This window comes from Symphodus melops (genome assembly GCF_947650265.1).
Source record: "Symphodus melops genome assembly, chromosome: 18".
Taxonomy (NCBI): Eukaryota; Metazoa; Chordata; class Actinopteri; order Labriformes; family Labridae; genus Symphodus; species Symphodus melops.
In genome coordinates, this window is record NC_136708.1 from 22,547,744 (window position 1) to 22,570,255 (window position 22,512).

At 42.0% G+C, this 22,512-nt stretch overlaps 5 protein-coding genes across 6 annotated transcripts; 4 read left to right on the plus strand and 1 right to left on the minus strand.

Moving 5' to 3' along the window:
* Positions 1-4,324, plus strand: LOC306839559 (toll-like receptor 7). Its single transcript, XM_079368320.1, has 4 exons — positions 1-408; positions 740-3,234; positions 3,384-3,501; positions 3,877-4,324. The coding sequence occupies exons 1-4, from the start codon at positions 347-349 to the stop codon at positions 4,109-4,111; spliced, it is 2,910 nt and encodes a 969-aa protein (XP_079224446.1). The 5' UTR covers positions 1-346; the 3' UTR covers positions 4,112-4,324.
* A 541-nt stretch (positions 4,325-4,865) lies between these two features.
* LOC306839274 (uncharacterized protein) lies at positions 4,866-7,575 on the plus strand. The gene is made up of 6 exons (XM_079367872.1): positions 4,866-5,076; positions 5,437-5,582; positions 6,664-6,728; positions 7,061-7,177; positions 7,274-7,378; positions 7,466-7,575. The coding sequence occupies exons 1-6, from the start codon at positions 4,957-4,959 to the stop codon at positions 7,504-7,506; spliced, it is 594 nt and encodes a 197-aa protein (XP_079223998.1). The 5' UTR covers positions 4,866-4,956; the 3' UTR covers positions 7,507-7,575.
* A 2,212-nt stretch (positions 7,576-9,787) lies between these two features.
* Positions 9,788-13,416, plus strand: LOC306839273 (uncharacterized protein). The gene is made up of 7 exons (XM_079367871.1): positions 9,788-9,837; positions 10,081-10,234; positions 10,980-11,125; positions 12,604-12,668; positions 12,842-13,006; positions 13,106-13,210; positions 13,297-13,416. Exons 1-7 carry the CDS (start codon positions 9,803-9,805, stop codon positions 13,335-13,337), a joined length of 711 nt encoding a protein of 236 aa, XP_079223997.1. The 5' UTR covers positions 9,788-9,802; the 3' UTR covers positions 13,338-13,416.
* Positions 13,417-15,452: 2,036 nt separating this feature from the next.
* LOC306839369 (uncharacterized protein) lies at positions 15,453-17,700 on the minus strand. Of its 2 annotated transcripts, XM_079368021.1 has the most exons (7): positions 17,483-17,700; positions 17,325-17,375; positions 16,767-16,912; positions 16,221-16,285; positions 15,804-15,965; positions 15,617-15,721; positions 15,453-15,534 (listed from the first exon to the last, which is right to left on the minus strand). In XM_079368021.1, the coding sequence occupies exons 1-7, from the start codon at positions 17,579-17,581 to the stop codon at positions 15,506-15,508; spliced, it is 657 nt and encodes a 218-aa protein (XP_079224147.1). In that variant the 5' UTR covers positions 17,582-17,700; the 3' UTR covers positions 15,453-15,505. The 2 variants fall into 2 exon arrangements, with proteins under 2 accessions (XP_079224147.1, XP_079224148.1); XM_079368022.1 differs by lacking the exon at positions 17,325-17,375 and having other exon boundaries at positions 17,483-17,697.
* Positions 17,701-19,113: 1,413 nt separating this feature from the next.
* On the plus strand, positions 19,114-22,287 carry LOC306839371 (uncharacterized protein). The gene is made up of 6 exons (XM_079368024.1): positions 19,114-19,269; positions 19,520-19,665; positions 21,338-21,402; positions 21,747-21,908; positions 21,991-22,095; positions 22,178-22,287. Exons 1-6 carry the CDS (start codon positions 19,156-19,158, stop codon positions 22,204-22,206), a joined length of 621 nt encoding a protein of 206 aa, XP_079224150.1. The 5' UTR covers positions 19,114-19,155; the 3' UTR covers positions 22,207-22,287.
* Positions 22,288-22,512: the final 225 nt, after the last annotated feature.

Sequence of the window (22,512 nt, forward strand, 5' to 3'; positions counted from 1 at the left end):
ATACCTGAGCTCTTTTTGCCCTCCAAGCCTCAAAGTCTCTCTGACTCTGACTAGTCTGCTCCTTCACATCTCAGCTTGTGTTTCACTGGCTAAAAAAGTGAGACTGCAAAAATAACCTGTGAATAGAAACACGTGTCTGGGTGTACCAGAGCCTGCTCTGCGTGTTGCTGCTTTAGTTCTATTTCTCTACATGATTCAAATGATAAAGTGGTGAAAATAACACGGCACTGAAGCAGCTCCACAGGGCTGTTCCTCTTTTGGCGCCCATGTTCTGCATCTGAGTTCTCACTGAATGTTAAGTGTTAGCAGGAGGCGATTATCAACCTCTCACTCGCTCAGTAAATGAATGCAAAAGGACACAGAGTCCTGCAGTCCACGGTCAAACATCCGAACCTGCAGAGGAGTCCGGTGAGTAAAGATGATCTGCTTCTGTAATCAGTGTCGGATTGAACGTTGTGCATTGTTAGATTAAGGACAGCGAACAGAGAAGTCTCCAGCATGCTCACACGACAAGATGTGAAAATCAGGACTCATCCCAAACTACGGGATTTTACTGAGACTTCACATAAACAACAGAGCCCGTGGTTCAAAGCTTTGATTAAAATGCTTTTGTGAGAAGCGTTTCAAAAGAATCAGACAGCGATTGTCTCGTCTTCAGCGAGCTCGGGTTGTGTCCTGCTGCTGCTACTTCCAGCTTCTGTCTCCTAAAATATCACGTTCCCTCCACAGGAAGTCAAAGAAGTGTTCTTCAGAAGGTCGACATGCTGCACCACCTCAGCTCCTTCATCTGTCTTCTGTCTGTCCTGCTTCATTTTAACCCCTCGCTGGCTTACTCCCTGAAAAGCTGCACTGTCGCGTATTCTCGATATGCCTCGGATATTTCCGTTGCATGCGCAGGTCGGGAACTTACTTCCATTCCTGATGACATTCCTGAAAATGCACTTTCCCTGGATCTAAACGAAAATCTAATTTTGACAGTGAACAGAAGCGATTTAAAGGGACTATCGAAGCTACTTTATTTACAAATGGAGTATAACTCCATGTCACACATTGACGAAGGAGCTTTTGAAGAACAGGGACATTTGAGAGATCTTCTCTTGGGTTCTAATAGCTTTGCAAACATAACAGAGGACATGTTTCAGGGGTTAATCAGATTAGAGAATCTGTCTGTGGAAAAAAATCAAATCCGTTACATCTCCCCGAAGGCCTTTCAGACACTCACCAGTTTAAAGAAGGTGAATCTGTGCTATAACGAGCTTCATCAACTTGCTGACATCGTGCCTATCTTACAGCTGCCAAACATGGAGGAGCTGGTGGCGGGAATGAACAGGTTCAGCTCGTTTGAGACTGATGAGCTGCCGTTCAACAAATCCAGCCTTAAAGTCCTTTGGTTTAACGCGAACCCACTGAGAAAGTTCAGCATCAGGAAAGATGTCTTCCCCTATCTTAACTCTCTTGATTTGTCCAAATGCTCGCCCGGCTTCCAGTGGGATGTCAAGGAACAGAACTTTCTCAGGAGCTTGAGGAGTTTGTATTTAAGTGGAACTGAAGTAAGCTTCGACGTGTACAGAAGCATCTTTCAGAGTAGCTTTGCCGTGGAGTACGTCTGGCCCTCTTACATAAAAGAATGGTTAAATATTGGTCTGCTCGAGTTTGTGTGCCGGATGCCGTCTTTAACGAGGCTTGATTTGACCTTTAACGACATCTACACTTTGAACGCCACTCTGCTTCAGCCTTGCTCTCAAATCACTGAGCTAGCTTTGTCCGGTAACGTCATGACCAGCTTGGCTGAAGAATCCTTAAGACCGTTGACCCGGCTCGAGGAATTGTACTTAGGCAACAACTTTCTACCCAGAGTGCCGTCTGCCGTCAGAGGCCTTTCCAAACTTATAGTCCTAGACCTGAGCGCCAATGACATCGGAGAGTTGGGTTGCTTCGACTTTCTGAATCTGACATCACTGTTAAAACTCTTGCTCCAAAGAAATCGCATTTCAGTACTCAGAGGATGTGCTTTCCGAGACCTGAAGGAGGTGACACATGTCAACCTTGAATCAAACCCAGTTTACACGATAGACGAGACCTTCACGGTCAGTTTGCGGAAGCTCTTCATTTTGAACATGAACATGAATGGATTTGTGGCCTTGCACACAGGAGACTTTAAGGGTATGCCGGACCTCCTGGCTTTGTATTTACAATCAGTGATGATGTGCACGGTGGAAAATGGGACATTTCATGGGCTTCATGATCTTGAAACCCTCGTCTTGTCTGCTTTCACTTTCAACAAAGACATATTCACAGGAATGCCAAACTTAAAAAATCTGACGCTGTATCTCCCTCTGTCGGAGAACAGCCTGAGCCACCAATTTAACGAAGACCCTCCGTTCATCTATCTTCCTTTTCTAACGAGTCTAACCGTCTTTAACAGCAATAAATGGTACCTCGTTATCTCACCAGAGTTGCTCTACGGTCTGCAGCATTTAGAGCACTTTGCAGCTGAGAGATTTTTCTCTGAGTCGCCACACGTAGACACATTCACGCACACCCCTCGCCTGACAAGTCTTCAGATTACCAACTGTCATGTCACAGATCTGAAACCTGAACTGTTTCAGCCGTTGACCAACCTGCAAACTCTCGACCTCTCCGAGAACAAGCTCCGATCTTTGCATTTTCTGACCCAGGCCAACCTGTCGGCACTGCGCTCGTTGAATCTGAGAAACAATGAGTTGACAATGATCAACGTGACGCTCTTCCTGTCTCTCCCCGCACTGACATACCTTGATCTTTCTGGGAACCCTTTAACTTGTGACTGCCTCAGTGTCGACTTCATTGAATGGGTGACGAATAATAGCCAAACTCAGGTCGTCAACGCCTACCAGTACGACTGTTTCTTTCCTCCAAGCAAACAGGGAACCAAGTTGTTGGACTTTGATGTCCAGTCCTGTAAGATGGACCTCAACTTCCTGTGCTTTATGTCCAGCGCTTCTCTCGTTGTGCTAACTCTCGTCTTGTCGTTCACCTACCACTTCCTGAGGTGGCAGCTAGTCTACGCCTGCTGCCTCTTCCTGGCCTTCCTGTATGACAGCAGGAAGAGGAGGAAGGGAGCTCCTCACCTCTACGACGCCTTCATCTCCTACAACGCTAACGATGAGGCCTGGGTCTACAGAGAGATGCTTCCGGAGCTGGAGGGAGAGCAGGGCTGGAGACTCTGTCTGCACCACAGAGACTTCCAACCAGGTAAACCACTTTGAGGTAACTTTCAGAGTCAGAGGGCTTAAAGTGCTGCTACGGGAGGTAAAGCACCGGAGTCCTACAGTGTTGCTCATTTTTATAAAGTACTGGTGGGATTGCAGCCTGTAACTTTAACGTGCTGCTGTGAATCGTAGGTAAACCAATCATAGAGAACATCATGGACGCCATCTACAGCAGCAGGAAGACCATCTGTGTCGTCAGCCGGAACTACCTGCAGAGCGAGTGGTGCTCCAGAGAGTTTCAGATGGCCAGGTGGGGGCGCTGCCTCTATTTGTTCTTTTTTTTTTTTTTGAAAAACATAGAATATTATAACTCAGTGGTTAAAATCAGGAGAAAAACAAACAAGTAAAGTAAAAAAAAGTATTTTACTTTAAATTGTTCTTTTTTAAATCATTATTATAATTTTCTTTTTTCTCTATTTCTTATTCCATCCATTGTGTCTGTGTGTATGCCTGTTTGTTTATTTCTAAAGATGTTGCTTTTTTCACTATATTGATTTAACATCCTTGTTGAAAACAAGCTTCAACTTCAATGAAGCACACCAGGTTGCATGTCTGAGTCCATCTGAGTTGGACTGTACGCTTCTCACATTTCTTTGGACCTTTGCTGTCCCGTGTTTTGTTGCAGCTTCCGCCTCTTTGATGAGAAGAAGGACGTGCTGATCCTGCTGTTTCTGGAGGAGATCCCGGCCCAGCAGCTTTCTCCGTACTACCGCATGAGGAAGCTGGTGAAGAAACGCACCTACCTGAGCTGGTCGAGGGCTGGACAACACACGGGAGTGTTCTGGCAGAGCGTGAGGAGAGCTCTGGAGACGGGGGATGCTGCTGAAGACAATCTGCTCACGGCCAGCACGACTCCTTAAATACGGAGCTGAACTCCTCATTAGCACAGCTGCATGGTGAAATCGTCAACAATAGAGCCGCCTGCATTAATAATTTCAGCTAAGCATGAGAAATATTCATCATTCTGTGAAAAAAATAAAATATATAAAACAATGATTTCCTCTGTTTAAAATGCTTCAACTTATTGGGGCAAGATTTTTGGTGACCACATGAACAAACAGAAATTACGCTTCTTTTATGGTTGGTCAACACTAAAAAATACACATTTAAAAATGAAGTGAAATTTTCAAATTGGGCATCTTCTCATGCACTTCCATATTTAAAAGGTCAAATCTCAAGCCCATCAAGACACTGATCCATAAATGTTTTCGTGAGCTTGTTTTTGAATGCCAGTATTTTAAAAACATTTTTGGGGATCGTCTGACAGTTTTGTGGTTGTGTCATGTGAACCATGTACGGAGGTTCCTCGTTGCAGCAGTTGTGGGTTCGAATTCGACCTTTTCCCTGCTGCATTTCCTCTCACTCTTCAGCTATCCAATCTGATGAAGGCAGAAATGGCTCCAAGAAGAATGCTGTTGTTGTTTTTTTTGAGGATCCTCATTTTGGTTTCAGCAGGATCGAGGAAGTCCTGTGATGGACTTTATTCTCTGTGTGTTTGTAAATCGTGGGCAGCCAAGGACTCGTCAACAACTCTGTAAATGTTTGAAGGAAAGTTGGCAGGAAAATATTGATTACTAAACTCTGAACTCAAACTCAGAAACAAACCGTTGACAAAATCAGAACATCTGATACTGAACTTTTGTATAAAGGCTGAAAGGCTCTGTGTTTTAGTTCTAGCTGGAATCGTCTGAAGCCGATAATCATCATGGATCTGTGGTTCAGCAGTCTTTTCCTGGTAGTCGGGTTGTTCCCGAGCAGCTCGGCCCAGACACCTGAAGAATGTAAACCCTTGGTGACGCCTTTATCCATGGCCAACTTCTCTTTGGTAGGCGCTCTTCTGCTTCCTGACCGACTCTTTAAGTAAACATTTGCTTTAAATATTTGAAGTAGTATAAGGCTGTCCTGAACCTCTTGCCCTAATCGTTTTTAGCTTTAGCATTTAATTAAATGTTGACTGGATAAGGCTGTACAAAAATCAGCTTTGTGCTAAAATGAAGATTTAAAAATCAATAAATGTGATGCATGTTCTGTACATAGACAGCCAAACATACACGAGAATATTCAAAATGACATCTATTTAAACTATCATCTAAAAACGATGAAGAACGATGACAAAAACCCAAAAAGGGTCGGCTTTAGGACCCTTTCTTCATTGATGACAGATGTTTGTGTCTCCTTCATGCAGATGAATGAAAGGATGACCGTCATCATGGGGTACGCTGACAATGACGTCTTTAACGACATTCTGAAAGCAACCACCAGCAGCTGGGTGAACATCTCTCAGTCAGCATCAAACCCCAATGAGCTGGTCATGACTCAGGGGTACAAGACGTGAGTATATAACAATACAACCTAATGTCTTGGGTCCTGCCGGTCTGTATACTGCTACTGGATGCCTTGAATTTCCCTCGGGATCAATAAAGCATCCATCCATCCATCCATCATCCATCCATCCATCCATCCATCATCCATCCATCCATCCATCCATCATCCATCCATCCATCCATCCATCCATCCATCCATCATCCATCCATCCATCCATCATCCATCCATCCATCATCCATCCATCCATCCATCCATCCATCCATCCATCCATCCATCATCCATCCATCCATCCATCCATCCATCCATCATCCATCCATCCATCCATCCATCCATCCATCCATCCATCATCCATCCATCCATCCATCCATCATCCATCCATCCATCCATCCATCCATCATCCCTCCATCCATCCATCATCCATCCATCCATCCATCCATCCATCCATCCATCATCCATCCATCCATCCATCATCCATCATCCATCCATCCATCCATCCATCCATCATCCATCCATCCATCCATTATCCATCCATCATCCATCCATTATCCATTATCCATCCATCATCCATCATCCATCATCCATCCATCCATCCATCCATCCATCATCCATCCATCCATCCATCCATCATCCATCCATCATCCATCCATCCATCCATCCATCCATCCATCCATCCATCCATCATCCATCATCCATCCATCCATCATCCATCCATCCATCATCCATCCATCATCCATCCATCCATCCATCCATCCATCCATCCATCCATCATCCCTCCATCCATCCATCATCCATCCATCCATCCATCCATCCATCCATCCATCCATCATCCATCCATCCATCCATCATCCATCATCCATCCATCCATCCATCCATCCATCCATCCATCCATCCATCATCCATCCATCCATCCATCCATCCATCCATCCATCCATCCATCCATCATCCATCCATCCATCCATCCATCCATCCATCCATCCATCCATCCATCCATCCATCCATCCATCCATCCATCCATCCATCCATCCATCCATCCATCCATCCAATCTGATGTTTAAACTCGTTGTGTCTTCTCCCTTTTTTCCCCCAGAAATGGAACTTGCATGGGCTCAACAGTCACAGTAACTGTTGAAGGAGAAACTGCAACAACTCAAAGTAAGTTACCTGATCTGATACGACACTGGAGCTTGTCCGTGTTTGTTTTGTAAATCAGTAAATCAGCGTCTGTTGAAATATAAATACCACAGTTTCACCACCTGTTAAACTGCTTATTGTTGAGTGACAACTAGTTGCCAAAGCTTTTATAATTAAGAGAGAAGTGAAAGAAGTCATAATGGGAACAATTCCACATTAAAGGTTAGCCCCTTCACTCTCATTTCAGCTTCCAGCTGTACCCACTGGCTGCCCTCTGAACTAAGACATGTGACGCTTTATGAACAGTTACTGTTGTTTTCATTTATTTTTTTAAACTTTGTCTTCGGCCTCAGTGGGCAACCTGAGCTCCACGTTCCAATCTCTGCCAACCTGTGATGGATGTGTGGTCTCCAGGCTCAACAGCACAACCTTAAACAACGAGTTCAAGGCCCGCGCTCTTTACCTGATGGGTAGGACGAACAAGTCAAAAGAAAGAACTCCTGTTTATATCTTTAGCATTTTTCATTTTTACTGACTCCTTTGTCTCTTAATTTGTTCGTTTCCAGCCAATAGGACGACTCTTAAGGACTCAGAGGTGGAAGATTTCAAAAAGCAGGCGAGCTGTCTCGGCTTCACAGGAGAACCGACCTTCCACTACAACCCTGAAAATGGTGCGTCACCTTCTAAACAACAATATAATGAAGTCGCACGATTTCAGACTAAACTGAATACTTTTTCTCTTTTTTCTTTTCCTGCAGAGTTCTGCAAAGAAGGCGAAGGTGTTGTGATCTTCCACTGAACAAATCCTCCACCATTAATGTGTTTAACTGAATTTGTTGAAGTAAAGAAACAAAATGTGGCTCATAAATGTGGACACTTTGTTTTCTAATGACACATGGGGGTGTTTTTAGTTACCCTCTCTTCCTCCTTCACAGTTGACAAATGCAATATCATTGTTTACACGGAAGCTAAATAAAATGATCGGATGACGGCGTGCGTGTTCATTCATCGCCCTTTAAACCTTGTGACATGTGCACACTGGTCCCAGCTGTCTTATCTGCAGGACACATCGGATGACCTGTGACAAGTGGAAACCACTCTGCGTTGTTTTACAGCCTGAACATGGCAGAGCTATTTCCTCACAAACATTGTGATATCTTCACCTTTCAGACGTTTGAAGCATTTCTAGCAGCATCGTTCGACTTTTTAACTTCTTCATGTTCTGAAGGCTTTGACTGTCTAAACGTGATCTTATTGGTTAGATTATTGAATTAACATTATGATAAACAACAAATGTGAACGAGATGCTGACACTTGTTATCGTGACTTTAAAATCAGGCTGTATTAGTTCTTCTCAGTTCACTTTGATTTTTCGGACATGCTCATTTGTCTCAGATGTTAAAATATACAAATATAACTGTAGCTCGCTGGGGAAGACACTAGAGAGATTTTTTACCACTATGTAAGATTTTTCTAAAATAAGGTTGTATGAAATCGTATCTATGTAAGAGCTGAATAAGATTAATTTATGAAACACAAATGAGTATTAAAAGGACATTTAATGGGCTGCCATGTGTAGCTATTCTGCAGGGTAGAGGAGATACCAACTGTGATGGGAATATTGTACTTCATGAAGAGAGACCTGAAGTGAAGTCTTCCACAGGACTGTTCAGAGTAACTGTTTAAATGTGACCTATGACCCTTTGTGTTGTTCTGTGAAACACTGGTGGTTTCGAGTAATCACTCATTGTTATGCCTTCCTTCTCTGTGGCTGCTTCCTGTAAGTGCAGGAGGGCATACATCAGTATCTATCAGAGTGGTAACACACCCACAGAGTGCTTTTCTCCAAACACATGGAGTCTTCACTTTGTAACGGACCTGCATGTCGCTCTGTGAAACGCTCCTCTTGTACAAGATTAAAACCTTGTTTGGACCTTGACCTCGTCTCCTTCCTCCTCTAAATTATTGCAGAATTATTTTAACACCAACCTTATATCGAGCATTCAGACTGGGACCACAGTGGCGATTTTAAAACATGAGTGAAAATTGTTAAATTCTGGAGGTCAGTTAGAGTGAGAGGCCAATGTGTGTGTATGTGGAGCGTCACTGTCAAACAAATACCTCCCCTGGGTGACTCAAACATTATATGTATTTATTTTTTGCAGCCAAATTTGAGGATATAATAATAAGAATAAGAATAATAAGAAGAAATAACAACAGTAGTAGTGTGGCTTGCCTTTCAGGCAACTACCCTAATTAATGTATCTATAATAGTACCTACATATGCCCCTGGACGCCTCCCTAGGGAGGTATTCCAGGCATGTCCCTCCGGGAGGAGGCCTCGGGGTCGACCCAGGACACGCTGGAGAGACTATGTCTCTCGGCTGGCTTGGGAACGCCTCGGGGTCCCACCGGGAGAGCTGGAGGAGGTGTCTGGGGTGAGGGAAGTCTGGGTGTCTCTGCTTAGACTGCTGCCCCCGCGACCCGGCCCCGGATAAGCGGTAGAAAATGGATGGATAGTACCTACATAGCTTTACACAGTGTTCAAGCACCCAAATACTGACCAATGTTTCGACTGGGCTTTTTAACTGATTACATATCTGATGTGTACGCTGTGGTCGAGCATATGTGGGACAAAAGTCAGGCAGTGCATGACAACGGCATCAAGACTCTTATAATCTGATTTGAGCCTCAATAATCCTGCCACCAAGGAAGTGACTTTTTATTCCAGGAGACATCAGTCCATCTGCCAGATTGATTCTATCTTAATATCTGCATCATTATTTTCTTCTGCTAAAAGAGTTGATAGTCGACCTGTGAGTGGATCAGATCGTCACGCCTTCAATTCTCAGACCTTAAGAAAGAAGCCACCAGATGGCACTGCAGCGCTACATTACTGGACATTCAAAACGTTTGTGAACCTTTCCAATCTGAGCTGTCATTTTTAAAATTGTCAATAAGAATTCGGTTGATGATTTTGAAGGCTGTTCTGAGGTACGTGCAGAGTATTCTCATTGAGACGGACTAAATTATCTCACCGTCCTGCACTCTGTGCAAATTATGACCTGATTGCAGAATACATTGGACAGTGATCGATGGCCTGTTGGATGCTCAAGCATTCGTGGAGAAGGTGATTTTGTGAGTTAGTGTTGGTTTTGGCAGGATCGAGGATGGACTTCATTCTCTGAGTTTTTGTAACTTGAGGGCAGCCAAGGACGAATCAACTGATCTGTAAATGTTTGAAGGAAAGTTGGCAGGGAAATATAGCTTTAAAATTCATCGACCAAAAAAACTCCTCATATGTAAATGATTAATAAATCAGAACATCTGATACTGAACTTTTGTATAAAGGCTGAAAGGCTCTGTGTTTTAGTTCTAGCTGGAATCGTCTGAAGCCGATAATCATCATGGATCTGTGGTTCAGCAGTCTTTTCCTGGTAGTCGGGTTGTTCCTGAGCAGCTCGGCCCAGACACCTGAAGAATGTAAACCCTTGGTGACGCCTTTATCCATGGACGACCTCTCTGTGGTGAGCGCTCTTCTGCTTCCTGACCGACTCTTTAAGTAAACATTTGCTTCAAATATTTGAAGTAGTATAAGGCTGTCCTGAACCTCTTGCCCTAATCGTTTTTAGCTTTAGCATTGCTGATGCTAGTAAGTGCTGAGTGGACTTGAGCTCGTATTGAGCTTGTGACCATCAGAAGAAACTAATCGATTCATTTACTTTCATACAACACTGCTTAAGCAACCGGCAACAGGAGCAGGGGATCAAAACCTCGACCTTCCAGTAGAGAGACGACTGACTGACACAGCCGTCCTCAAAGGACATGAGACTATGAACAACTCCGCAACTTAGTCCGACAATTACCCCACAGATGAACAATTATCAAATGCAGCAATCTAAAGTAAGCTTTCACAAAATAATCAACACCTCAGATCAAAAATCAAGTTGAGAATCCGTTTAATTGCAACCATGTTCCCGCTGATTCTGATAACGATGCCCCCCCATCTTGTTCAAATAAATCTTTTATATTATGAAAGTAACACCAAAAATAGCCTTTAGTGCTGGAACATCGAACAGCGTCTGGTTAGATGACTGCGTTCCTCTAACAGGAGCACGGAGGGTCAACAGCTCGGACCCTGGATCCAGCTGGAAGCCACTGAAATCAAACTATAATCTAAAAACGATGAAGAACGATGACAAAAACCCAAAAAGGGTCGGCTTTAGGACCTTTTATTCATTGATGACAGATGTTTGTGTCTCCTTCATGCAGCTGTACGGAAGAATGAACTTCATCATGGGTTACGTTGACAATAAACTCTTTAAGGACATTCTGAAAGCAACCACCAGCTCCTGGATGAACGTCTCTCAGTCAGCATCAAACCCCAATGACCTGGTCATGGTCCAGGGGAACAAGATGTGAGTATATAACAATGCAACATGACACACATGATAATAAAACAACAACATGCAATTTGAACGCATTTTTATCGAAGGAGGAAAAGACAGAGACAATGGCAGATATGAAACCTTGTGAAAATCAGATTTTTATAACCCTTTTAAACTGCTTCATGAGCTGCATATTTAAACTGCTCCAGCTTCACTCTACTTCTTGAATTACTGAATAAGTGTGTGTGATCCCTATATCTGACATTGTAGATGAAGTGAACCCTGGTATGTGCGGCCCCAAACTCTACACAGTAATTTGAATATGGGAGAGAACGTGGAGTGAGTGATGAGCCAGAAGCTGCTTTGTTTTGAATTAAACTGAAACGCTCTCAGACAGTTTGGCATGATTTCCACTTTATTTTATCAACTGTTAAAAATGCCAAGAAATATATTTTCTTTCAATGGTAACCCCCTTTATCTGGATTTAACTTGTGCACTCTGTTCTACAATTACCAAATAACAATGTTTTAGTTTTGTTTAAAGTTAATAATATTTGTTTCTATCAAACCAGATTTTCTAATTTCTGACTTGAGGTCCATTATTAACTCAAGAAAGAAACATTGGTATCATCTGCAGACAATAACAATTTAAAAACATTTGACACTTTAAATTTATCATGAATATATCATATAAACAGGTTAGGCCCCAACACTGACCCCTGGGGGACTCCACAAGCAATGTCCAGACAAGGACTGAACAAACTGTTATATAGATTATTCAGCCTTGAGGTCAGCTAACCTGATGATCCTGGACATTTTAAAATCCAGAGGAGATGGAGGAGATACCTTTGGCTGTGCGCACTGCGAACTGCCTCTGAACGTTCAAAACTCAGCTGAAAACACATCTGTTTTCTTTAGCTTTTAAAGCTTTTAGTGGTTTTTAATTGTTGTGCTTCTTGTTTCTGTTGTTTTTGATGGGGGCGATTACTCTTTCACTGTGAAGCACTTTGGTTGGCTGCTCGCTGTTTTAAATGTGCTATACAAATAAAGTTGACATTGACATTGACATTGACATTAACCACTTTAAAACTGTTGCCATACCGTTCCACTTTAAGTATGTTGTGATCACTTGTGTCGAAAGATCAATAAAAACGGCATGTTATTATGATGATCTATCGTTGTTGTGATTTCCTCCATTGATTCTATGAATGCACGTGACGTTCATCTGTTTGATCTGAACACGTATTGCCTATCAGCGAGTAAATTTGTCTGGTCTGTTATTGAAGAGTATTGACTATTGAGTATTGAGTATTGATTATGGGTTGAAAAAAAGCTCAAAATTGGACGTAAATTTGTACACTAACATGGACTGTTGAGCACCAAATGATAGCAGCATCTTTAAGCTCTTGTTGTGCTGGCTTTTTTATATTGCAGTCATGAACAGATTTGTTTTACAAATTTCCAATCTGATGTTTAAACTCGTTGTGTCTTCTCCCTTTTTTCCCCCAGAAATGGAACTTGCATGGGCTCAACAGTCACAGTAACTGTTGAAGGAGAAACTGCAACAACTCAACGTAAGTTACCTGATCTGATACGACACTGGAGCTTGTCCGTGTTTGTTTTGTAAATCAGTAAATCAGCGTCTGTTGAAATATAAATACCACAGTTTTTCCACCTGTCAAACTGCTTTTTGAAACCCGTATTTAGCTTGAAGTTGAGCTTTCTTTAACTTTGTCTTGGACCTCAGTGGTCAACGTCAGCTCTGCTTTCCAATCTCTGCCAACCTGTGATGGATGTGTGGTCTTCACCATCAACAGCACCAGCAGGAACATCAACAACATACTTGAAAAGATGAACATGAGCAGCATCACAAACGAGCCTGAGGTCACGGCCCGCGCTCTTTACCTGATGGGTAGGACGAACAAGTCAAAAGAAAGAACTCCTGTTTATACTTTCAGCATTTCTTCATTTTTATATTGACTCCTTCGTCTGCTAATTTGTTCGTTTCCAGCCAATAGGACGACTCTTACGGACTCAGAGGTGGAAGATTTCAAAAAGCAGGCGAGCTGTCTCGGCTTCACAGGAGAACCGAACTTCCACTACAACCCTGAAAATGGTGCGTCACCTTCTAAACAACAATATAATGAAGTCGCACGATTTCAGACTAAACTGAATACTTTTTCTCTTTTTTTTTTCCTGCAGAGTTCTGCAAAGAAGGCGAAGGTGTTGTGATCGCCATCTGAAGTGGTAACACATCCTCCATGTCTACTGATGTGCTCGACTGAATTTGTTGAAGTAAAGAAACAAAATGTGGCTCATAAATGTGTAGACCTTGTTTTCAAATTCAAGAAGTATTCACACACAGAGGATAAGGTTGTAGGGACATGAGGAAAAGTTACAGTGGGAGGTAAAGAAACAGGAAATTAGATACTCTGGACTTCCAGCAGGGATGCGGCTCATCAGAAATGATTTTTTTTAAACTCTTTGGTCAGTGAGACGACACAGAATGAGGGTGTACCTGAGAATATGAACTACGTCATGAGACCAGCATCGCCACGAGCCATAGAAGGCCCGGTCCATATTTTCTGTTTGTGCGGGACACAAAATGACCCCTGGGCTGGTCAGAGACTAGTGCTGCACTGTAAGCCGCTCTGGGCCGACACAGGAGGAATATAAGACTCCCGGGTGATGGAAGAACAGGCTGTTTCTACCCTTTTTCCATAAAATGTCTGAGACTTTCAATCAGTGGTTTAAAGGGATTATCCATTAAAACATGAATATGTAGTGAAATTGGATCATATTTGTAGAACAAATGTGAAATAACTTTTTGAAGTTGGTGCCTACTTGACCAAGAAAAAGTCGAAAATGTATTTTAAACTAATTCGAATTGAATACAACAACTCCCAGAATGCACAGCGCCGCAGGCCACTCCCACTGATCTACCATGTTGACACCGCCCACCAGAGCGAGCGCTTCAGGCTACAAAGCTATCACACGCTAACTAGTTTGCAGATTTAGTAAGACTTGTGAACGTACTTTATTTGTTCCAAATGTTGAATTACTGCTTCGTACCGGGTTGTTTCACTCGAACAAGGAACGGACAGGAAGTACGTTTTCAACACTTGCCCATTAGAGATAAAGTTGGACGCGATGCTGCGGGCTGCAGTCCCACAGGGCGTGGTTTCAGGAGAGGCGTTAGCTTGCCATCCGAGAGAACGATGAAAAGTTATTGATATATTATCTTTTCTGAAGTCTTCAGTGATGACAGCTTTTGGTAATAAATGACTAAGATCAGCTTTCAATGACCTCTGAACTCCTATAAAAATCTAAAAGCATCTAAACAATGTTTGACATTAATGAATGAATCAGCTGCTGCTCACAAAGTCACACTGAAGATATTCTGTGATTTTCTTCATCAAATTGAACATATTAATTTTTTGTTCGCTCCACAATAACTTCAATTTTAATGTTCAAACTCTGTCGCACATTTTCTTCTTGTACAGATTTCATTCGTGTGTCTGTGTGTGTGTGTTAGACTGTTTAACAGTAGACAGCTAACAGCTAAGACAGAACTCTGTCCCACTCAAACGATGATGTCATCACTCTAACTCTGAACACCTGCTGCTCACTGATTGGTTGACATTCAGCTTTGATCTGCCAAACTTCCAGAACATCCATTAATATATTTGAATGGGCTTACCACTGCTCGCAAAACCTCAAATATCTTAAAAACTAAACATGGTATCAACGATCCGTTTGGACTGTGAGCGACAGCACAAACAGGCGCACGTTTCCATGTATTTTATCTAAATAATCATGGGCTCTTGTATGCGCTCATGGTTGTACTGGTCAGCTCTCGTTGGCGGGAGTAGGTCATTACATTTAAAGAGACACACACACCAAAACGGAGCGTTCAGAGAGAGCTGGTTTCTACAGGGTCACAAACCTGCACTGCTGCTTGAGTCATGTTATATTTGGACCAAAGCTCAGAAACACAGACGCTTCATTCAAACCACAGGGGGACTGTATGAAAAGGTGAAACAATGGTACGTCTCCATTACTGCAAGTCCACAGGTCCTGCTTGTGCATGTATGTGATTCAGGCCTGTGTGTGCAAGAAGCATGTCTCTACAATAACAGTGTTAACCACAGTTTCCCCCTCAGGGATTAATAAAGTATATAAAATGAAACAATATATAGAAATATTAGGTGTACGCCTCTGGCGCACAATAACCGACTTGTTGTCACTGTAAACACACAGATATTCACTGCTCCTTTTCAGCTGAACATCCCCACTCTCAATGTATTTATGAAATAAAAACAAAAAACAAAGAAAATGCCACTATTTAAATGATTTAATTTAATTTGACAATTTCAGCTTAGTTGAGTTAAAGATTGGACTTTAGTTGTCTTCATTTTTCTTTTCCTTTTTCACACAGCGCTGTGAAGACAAAGAAACAGGATTTAGTTCATCACACGTCTCCATTGGATTATTTATTCAGACAGGTTTGAAGGTCACTCACTGTCCTTGGGGTCATAGATGAAGTCTGGTTCTCCTGTGAAACCAAGACACCTGGCCTGATTCATGGCATGTACCAGTTCATGGTGCTTGATGTGATCATTTTTAGCTGGAAACAGAAATGTAAAATAATCAAGGTGAAGAAATGTTCCACATGTTAAAGACGTTATGATCTCTCCTGTTGTTCCTACCCATCAGGTAAAACGCCCGATAGTTTTCCACCTCTGCGATGGTTGCTGGCTCAGTGATGTTCATGATGTGGATTAAATTATTGTTGGTCCTGCTGTCGACGGCGTAGAGCAGACAGTCTTCACAGGTGGGCAGGGAATGGTACGTGCAGGTGAAGCGGGATTCTTAATGGGAAAAAACAAAACCATTTCATCTGAGGCAGACGTTCTTTAGCTTAATCCTAGACTCCACCTGCTGCCCTTTTAAATAACATTCATCCTCTGCCTGTAGTTCCTTCATGTCCATGTTTTGTGCGCTCCACCACCACCACAGTCTGGACTACGTGTTATTTATTCTGTTGACGCTCAGAACTCACGTTCTCCAAAGAGACATTGTCTTACAGGTTTATTTGGTGTTAAGTAACAAATCAGCAGACTTACTGTCGGTCATTGCAGAGTTGGAATGAATGGTGACAGGGTGTGCTCCGTACTTGCAATGTGTCGGACTGGGGAAAAATAAAAGGACAAGAGATCGGCTCAGACATGTCATTGAGAGGTGGAAGACAACATGTAGAAAAAACCTTGATCAGGACTGGAGCACATAAACAATTAGTGTGACATAGAAGGTGCCTACTGTTAACTTATGCAACAAAACCCTGATATAACAGGAGTGATTAGAATCAATGTACTATTTTGTAATTCTAATGCAGAGTGTATTTGTTGAAAATTTCAGATTCCTTTCATGGTAGTGATGCTGAACGTGTTACCTCTGCTACAGATTCAAAAGGATTTATTATTCCAGAGGTCTAAAACGGGATATTAGTGTAGCAGTGGATGGAATGATGAGTCAGCAGGAAGTTGAATATACACAAGATGTAACCATCTTTTGCTCATGTGTTTGAGGTGACCTCTGTCCTCTAATGTTTGCTTATTTAAAATGATGTGTAACATAGTTGTACAGCTGATGATGCACTGATTAATACTCACTGCCTGATCCCGATCTCCTGAATAAACTCCTTGTCATTGGCTGATGTCTTGACAAAGTCAATCCACTGGCTCTTGGTTGTCTTGAACAACTCTCTGTGTGGCTCACTAGTGATCCAACCCATGATGAAGATCCACCTCCCGTAACTCTGCAGACAAACGTAAAGTCAAAGAGATGGACACAGATCTCTGGAGTTAGTGTCAACAGAGCTGAATGATGAATGGAATATGCATTTTCAGGAAATAGTTCTGAGTATCAAACGTTTAAAAATCATTCAAACCAGTCCAACACTCTTGTAAAGGTTTGCAGGATATTTTACAGAGCAAGTGATCTGTGTAGTGATTTCAGCTTCAGTCTTGTAAAGGCAAAAGTACCAATAAAGGTAAAACAAATCCTCCATGACCAGAAGACTTTTCTAAAAAAGTTGTGGAATATGTTTCTGAATGCTAATCGAAAGAAAGACAGAAGGCAACTGTAAGGAGGTTTTCACAAAGATGCTCAAAATCATTCATGCTAATGCTAAGCTAAAGACCCAGGAGAAACGCAGAGAGGAGGCTTACCGGTTCAAAAGTCGGAAGAGGTGTAATCAGAGGTCTGCACTCCTCAACAGTCTGAGTGGAGAAAGAGAGAAGAGCAAGAAGGTTTTAACAAAGATGCTCAAATCATTCATGCTAATGCTAAGCTAAAGACCCAGGAGAAATGCAGAGAGGAGGCTTACCGGTTCAAAAGTCTGAATAGGTGTCATCAGAGGTCTGAAAGCAGAGCAGCTCAGAAACAACCCGGCAACCAGGAGAAGACCGCTGAGCCACAGATTCATGATGCTACAGAGGGTTAGCTTCAGCTGATCACTCAAAAAGAAATATCAAGCTGAATGACTGATCCTCACAGAACCGCTCGGCTTTTATTGAAGCAGCTTCTGGCAGAACTTCAAATGTCCTGCGTGGCTTTTTGGACTCTTCATATTTGGGGAATTAAATAAATGTTGTCACTTGTTGTCCTTGGAGTTGAGCAGACAATATTTGACTTCAACCTCCAAGTCTCCCTACAGTTCAGGACAGGACACTTCAGTTTGCACGTCAAACATTACAGATGTATTGACCTGCCCTTAGCTGCCCCTAAACACAAATACACAGAGAGCAAAATTAAATAAAACCTTCACCATGAACTCTGTCATGGTCAGGTTACAAAAGGTAACAGACAAAAGGTAACTTATCCAAGTAAGCTCCATCAAGCTTCTCATTAGCAGCCAACTAAAGCCTGGCCCAAACTAAAACTAAATATAAAGAATTTCTCATTCTATTCTGATTTGTTTTGGTTTTACCAAAAATCTAATTGTTACAATGGAAAAATGGAAAAATGTTTTGGATGTAAGAGAATCATACACGTGTTCAGGCTTTTCTGTCTATTTCCATAAAATGTCTGTGCTTTTCAGTCAGTGGTTTAAGAGTGTAAGTCAGAGTTGGGTGAGCCATATTTAATCCAAATAGTCTCACCGTTCTGACACGAGGGTGAACCTTGAGGTGTTTTTCACCTGATGACACTAAACCGTTGTATTTTCCATAACAACAAATGTAACAGGCCCATGCTCTGATGTCTTGCAGTCGATATAGTTGTTGTCTCATTTCCTGACTTCATGCAGATATGTGGAAATTTGAACTTCATTATCAGGAGGTTTCAAAGACAACTAAATGTTCAACAGCATCCTACAAGCGGCTCCTGAGGGAACATTTCTCAGTCCCCACGAAGTCCTGACATGTCGAGCTGTGGTCCTCATCTGCTCTAGTCTCCGGACACACCACCAATTCCTCAATGCAAACTCCTCACATTTTTCAACAATCAGATTCATTTAATAAAAAAATGGGCAGTCTGTTGCTCAGGTGATACAAAGCATGTGATAGACCAAAGAGATGGAACCAAACAAACATTCACACTCTACAGAGTTTGGGAAACTGGGTTTGTTTTATTTCAGGCACACATTCACTACCCACTGAAAACTTAAGAATACTTAAAGAAGTTGTTTCTGTTACCTTTTTTAACCCGAACATGACAGAGTCCAAGCTGAAAGTTTGCTGCATGTCCACAGTACATAATCTCTGTGTATTTGTGTTTTGGGGCGACTCAGGTCAACACAATCTGTAATGTTTGATGTGCAAACTGTTCTGTTCTGTGTTTTCAGGACTTCTAAGGACACTTCACTTTACACATCTAGAATCTCCTCTTCAAGCAACTGGAGACAAGGTCTTCTAAAAACTGTTATGAAGAGTCCAAAAAGCCAGGACTCTTGGATCTCTGCCATGAGCAGCCTCTATAAAGGTTGAGTGGCTCAGTGAGGCTCAATCATTCAGCTTCATCGGAGCCTTTCTTCCACTCAAGCTAACCCTCTGTAGCATCATGAATCTGTGGCTCAGCGGTCTTCTCCTGGTTGCCGGGTTGTTTCTGAGCAGCTCGGCTCAAACTGTTGATGAATGCAGACCTCTGATCACACCTCTTCCAACTTTTGTACCGGTAAGCCTCCTCTACTTTCTTTCACGATAGCATTAGCATGAATGAGTTTTAACAGCTCTTTAGATATCTTCTCTGTTTTGCATAATGCTGATTGCAGAAAAAACCTGGTATCAAAAGGCTAGGTTGGTATAAAACATGAATATAGGATTTGAATAATGAGCTGCAATGTGACAATCTTGATCCAACATTTGACCCACAGTGGTCCGTCTGATAAAGGCTGGTACCTTACTGACTTCATGTTTGTCTGCAGAGTTACGGGAGGTGGATCTTCATCATGGGTTGGATCACTAGTAATCCACACAGAGAGTTGTTCAAGACAACCAAGAGCCAGTGGGTTGACTTCATTCAGTCATCACCAGACCACAAGGAATTTGTTCAGGATATCGGGATCAGGCAGTGAGTATGAGCAGTGCTAATATATCACATATATTGATTTAAGTGAGCGAACACGGAGAAAAGAATCCCCCTAAAACACTTTAAACAAACCTTTGTGTCTGTAGTCTACTCCGTGCTTAAATTAGGGTGGTTGCCTGAAAGGCAAACCACACTACTACTATTGCTAATATTATTATTATATCCGTTTTTTGGCACGCTACTCCTCCCACAGCGTTTGCACCACACACACGAGGTATCAAAACGAGCGGCTCGGTCATGACATGGGTGCTATTACTTTGTGGAAACCTCGGCCACACGGTTTGGACACAAATCGAGTTTAAGCGACAAAAAATTTGCCCATTCAAAGCAGATGGCAAAAATTCAAATCCTCGAGTGTAACTGACAAAAAGTTCAGGTTAGCAAACATATTTGTAAATCGCCATCCTGAAGTCATTGTTGCTCGCATAGACAAACAAAATCCATCAAAAGAAAGCTCTGAGTGTCCTCTCACTCTAACTGATGTCCAGAATTTCACAGTTTTTACTCATGTTTTAAAATTGCCACTGTGGTCTGAGTCTGAATGATAATAATTAAATACATAAAAACGTGCGCCTATTTGTTCTGTCACTCACAGTCCAAACGGATCGGTGATATCATGTTTAGTTTTGAAGATATTTGAGGTTTTGCGAGCCGTGGTAAGCCCATTCAAATACATTGATGGAATGTTCTGGCAGATCAAAGCTGAGTGTCAACCAATCAGTGAGCAGCTTATCAGAGTTAGTGTTTAGAGTGGGACAGAGTTCTGTCTCAGCTGTTAGATGGCACCATTCTTACTGCTGTCCCACACACACACACACACACACACACACACACAGAAACTCAACCACCGTCACAATTTCTGCAGGAATTGTCTAGTTATATATACTGTATATGCTGATATACTACTCCATGTTTAATTTATTATATATACTATATATCATTATATATACTGTATATGCTGATATACTACTCCATGTTTAATTTATTATATATACTATATATCATTATATATACTTTATATGCTGATATACTACATGTTTAATTCCTAATCTTTACAAGTGGATGAACTGCTATTCAGAATAGATTCATCCTTTAATGCAGATCATTTGACCTTTTCCTACTCTGGGTCAGTAACTACTCACATGGAGATTTCCATCCAAGCATGACATGGATGCTGCTTCAAATTCAGAGTTGTTTCTTGAAACAGCAGGTGAAATAAGACCAGTGGCCTTATAGATCCAGTCTTTGAAGAGACAGTATGTCCTAGAGTTCAACCAGGGCTAAAGACGAGGAGCCCATAACAACATGGCACTACTATTATTTTTGAAATGATAAAATATTGAAAGCAAACAGGTGTTGACTTGATGGCTTCATGCATGCTCTCGTGCTAGAAGACTGAGGCGTAAGCTAACTGCTCACTAGAACAACTTCATTATGATAAGAACACAGTTGTTGAAAGATAGATTTTTACATTTGTTGGTTGAGGACCGACTCGTTTTTGTTCCTGCTAATTCTCCTGCTGTTTGTTATAAGTATGCACATCCTGTGTTTCACTCACTTTGGACTGTTTCAGTCCTAAACAGGTTTTTAATTTGATGTATTTCCTCCTCCAGTGACACGTCTGAACTTGTCTTTGCTTCTTCTTTTTTCCCAGTCCAACATATTGCAAGTATGGATCCCACCCTGTTACTATTCATTCCAACCTCGCAGCAACTGACAGTAAGTCACCAGGGCTCTCATGTATAAAACAGCGTGTAGAGTCCTGACTAAAGATAGACGTACTCACAAAATAATTTAGATACATGAACACACACCTGCACGCAGTGTTCTCTACTGACACATTCTGCACTTCCTGTCTGTGTCTCCAATCTCCCATGCCTCCTAAATGTACGTACGCCTGGTTCACAGTTTGTTCACCTGTGAGCACATGTTACTGTCAGGTTTGTTTTTCTAGATCACAAACACTCGTCTTCTGTGTTTAAACGTATCCACCTTCATTTGAGTCAGTGGAACAATGTCCGCTTCACATGTCAATGGTTTGTGTTTTCTTTTTTCTCTATCAGAGTCCAACTTCACCTGCACGTACCATTCCTTGCCCACCTGTGAGGGATGTCTGCTCTACACCGTCGACAGCAGGACCAACAATAATTTAATCCACATCATGAACATCACTGAACCACAGACCATCGCAGAGGTGGAAAGCTATCGGGCGTTTTACCTGATGGGTAGGAACAACGGGAGAGATCATAACGTCTTTAACATGTGGAACATTTCTTCACCTTGATTATTTTACATTTCTGTTTCCAGCTAAAAAAGATCACATCAAGCACCATGAACTGGTACATGCCATGAAGCAGGCCAGGTGTCTTGGTTTCACAGGAGAACCAGACTTCATCTATGACCCCAAGGACAGTGAGTGACCTTCAAACCTGTCTGAATAAATAATCCAATGGAGACGTGTGATGAACTAAATCCTGTTTCTTTGTCTTCACAGCGCTGTGTGAAAAAGGAAAAGATGTTTGAGACGAAGATGACTGATGTCCTCTCTTTAATTCAACTAAACTGAAATTGTGGAAGTAAAGAGTTGAGATTTGAAACATTAAAGCTGTGGTCTTTGTTTTATTCCAATCTAATAAATACACTTCGGCCCGACACACTTTCACGATAATATGACATTTATAAAGGCTTTTCAAGTTCTCAAAGACACTGTACATTCATTCAATGTAGAAACATCTAAACGACATCAATTCCTTACCAATAGATTTCTTCACAAAATTGTTCAGAAAGGTTTATTCTCAAACGTATAAAAACGATTTAAATCCAAATCCT

What these genes read in the sequence shown, in the direction of transcription:
- LOC306839559 (XM_079368320.1), top strand. Translation starts at nt 347, where the DNA reads ATGCAAAAGGACACAGAGTCCTGCAGTCCACGGTCAAACATCCGAACC. An exon ending in CCACAGAGACTTCCAACCAG is followed by an intron (nt 3,235 to 3,383) that starts GTAAACCACTTT and finishes TGTGAATCGTAG; the next exon opens with GTAAACCAATCATAGAGAAC. An exon ending in AGAGAGTTTCAGATGGCCAG is followed by an intron (nt 3,502 to 3,876) that starts GTGGGGGCGCTG and finishes GTTTTGTTGCAG; the next exon opens with CTTCCGCCTCTTTGATGAGA.
- LOC306839274 (XM_079367872.1), top strand. Translation starts at nt 4,957, where the DNA reads ATGGATCTGTGGTTCAGCAGTCTTTTCCTGGTAGTCGGGTTGTTCCCG. An exon ending in AGAAACTGCAACAACTCAAA is followed by an intron (nt 6,729 to 7,060) that starts GTAAGTTACCTG and finishes CTTCGGCCTCAG; the next exon opens with TGGGCAACCTGAGCTCCACG. An exon ending in CCACTACAACCCTGAAAATG is followed by an intron (nt 7,379 to 7,465) that starts GTGCGTCACCTT and finishes CTTTTCCTGCAG; the next exon opens with AGTTCTGCAAAGAAGGCGAA.
- LOC306839273 (XM_079367871.1), top strand. Translation starts at nt 9,803, where the DNA reads ATGGCCTGTTGGATGCTCAAGCATTCGTGGAGAAG. An exon ending in CTCAAGCATTCGTGGAGAAG is followed by an intron (nt 9,838 to 10,080) that starts GTGATTTTGTGA and finishes TCTGTGTTTTAG; the next exon opens with TTCTAGCTGGAATCGTCTGA. An exon ending in CCGCGCTCTTTACCTGATGG is followed by an intron (nt 13,007 to 13,105) that starts GTAGGACGAACA and finishes GTTCGTTTCCAG; the next exon opens with CCAATAGGACGACTCTTACG.
- LOC306839369 (XM_079368021.1), bottom strand. Translation starts at nt 17,581, where the DNA reads ATGAATCTGTGGCTCAGCGGTCTTCTCCTGGTTGCCGGGTTGTTTCTG. An exon ending in CTATTCAGACTTTTGAACCG is followed by an intron (nt 17,376 to 17,482) that starts GTAAGCCTCCTC and finishes TTCTCCACTCAG; the next exon opens with ACTGTTGAGGAGTGCAGACC. An exon ending in CATCTATGACCCCAAGGACA is followed by an intron (nt 15,535 to 15,616) that starts GTGAGTGACCTT and finishes TTGTCTTCACAG; the next exon opens with CGCTGTGTGAAAAAGGAAAA.
- LOC306839371 (XM_079368024.1), top strand. Translation starts at nt 19,156, where the DNA reads ATGAATCTGTGGCTCAGCGGTCTTCTCCTGGTTGCCGGGTTGTTTCTG. An exon ending in CTCTTCCAACTTTTGTACCG is followed by an intron (nt 19,270 to 19,519) that starts GTAAGCCTCCTC and finishes GTTTGTCTGCAG; the next exon opens with AGTTACGGGAGGTGGATCTT. An exon ending in TCGGGCGTTTTACCTGATGG is followed by an intron (nt 21,909 to 21,990) that starts GTAGGAACAACG and finishes TTCTGTTTCCAG; the next exon opens with CTAAAAAAGATCACATCAAG.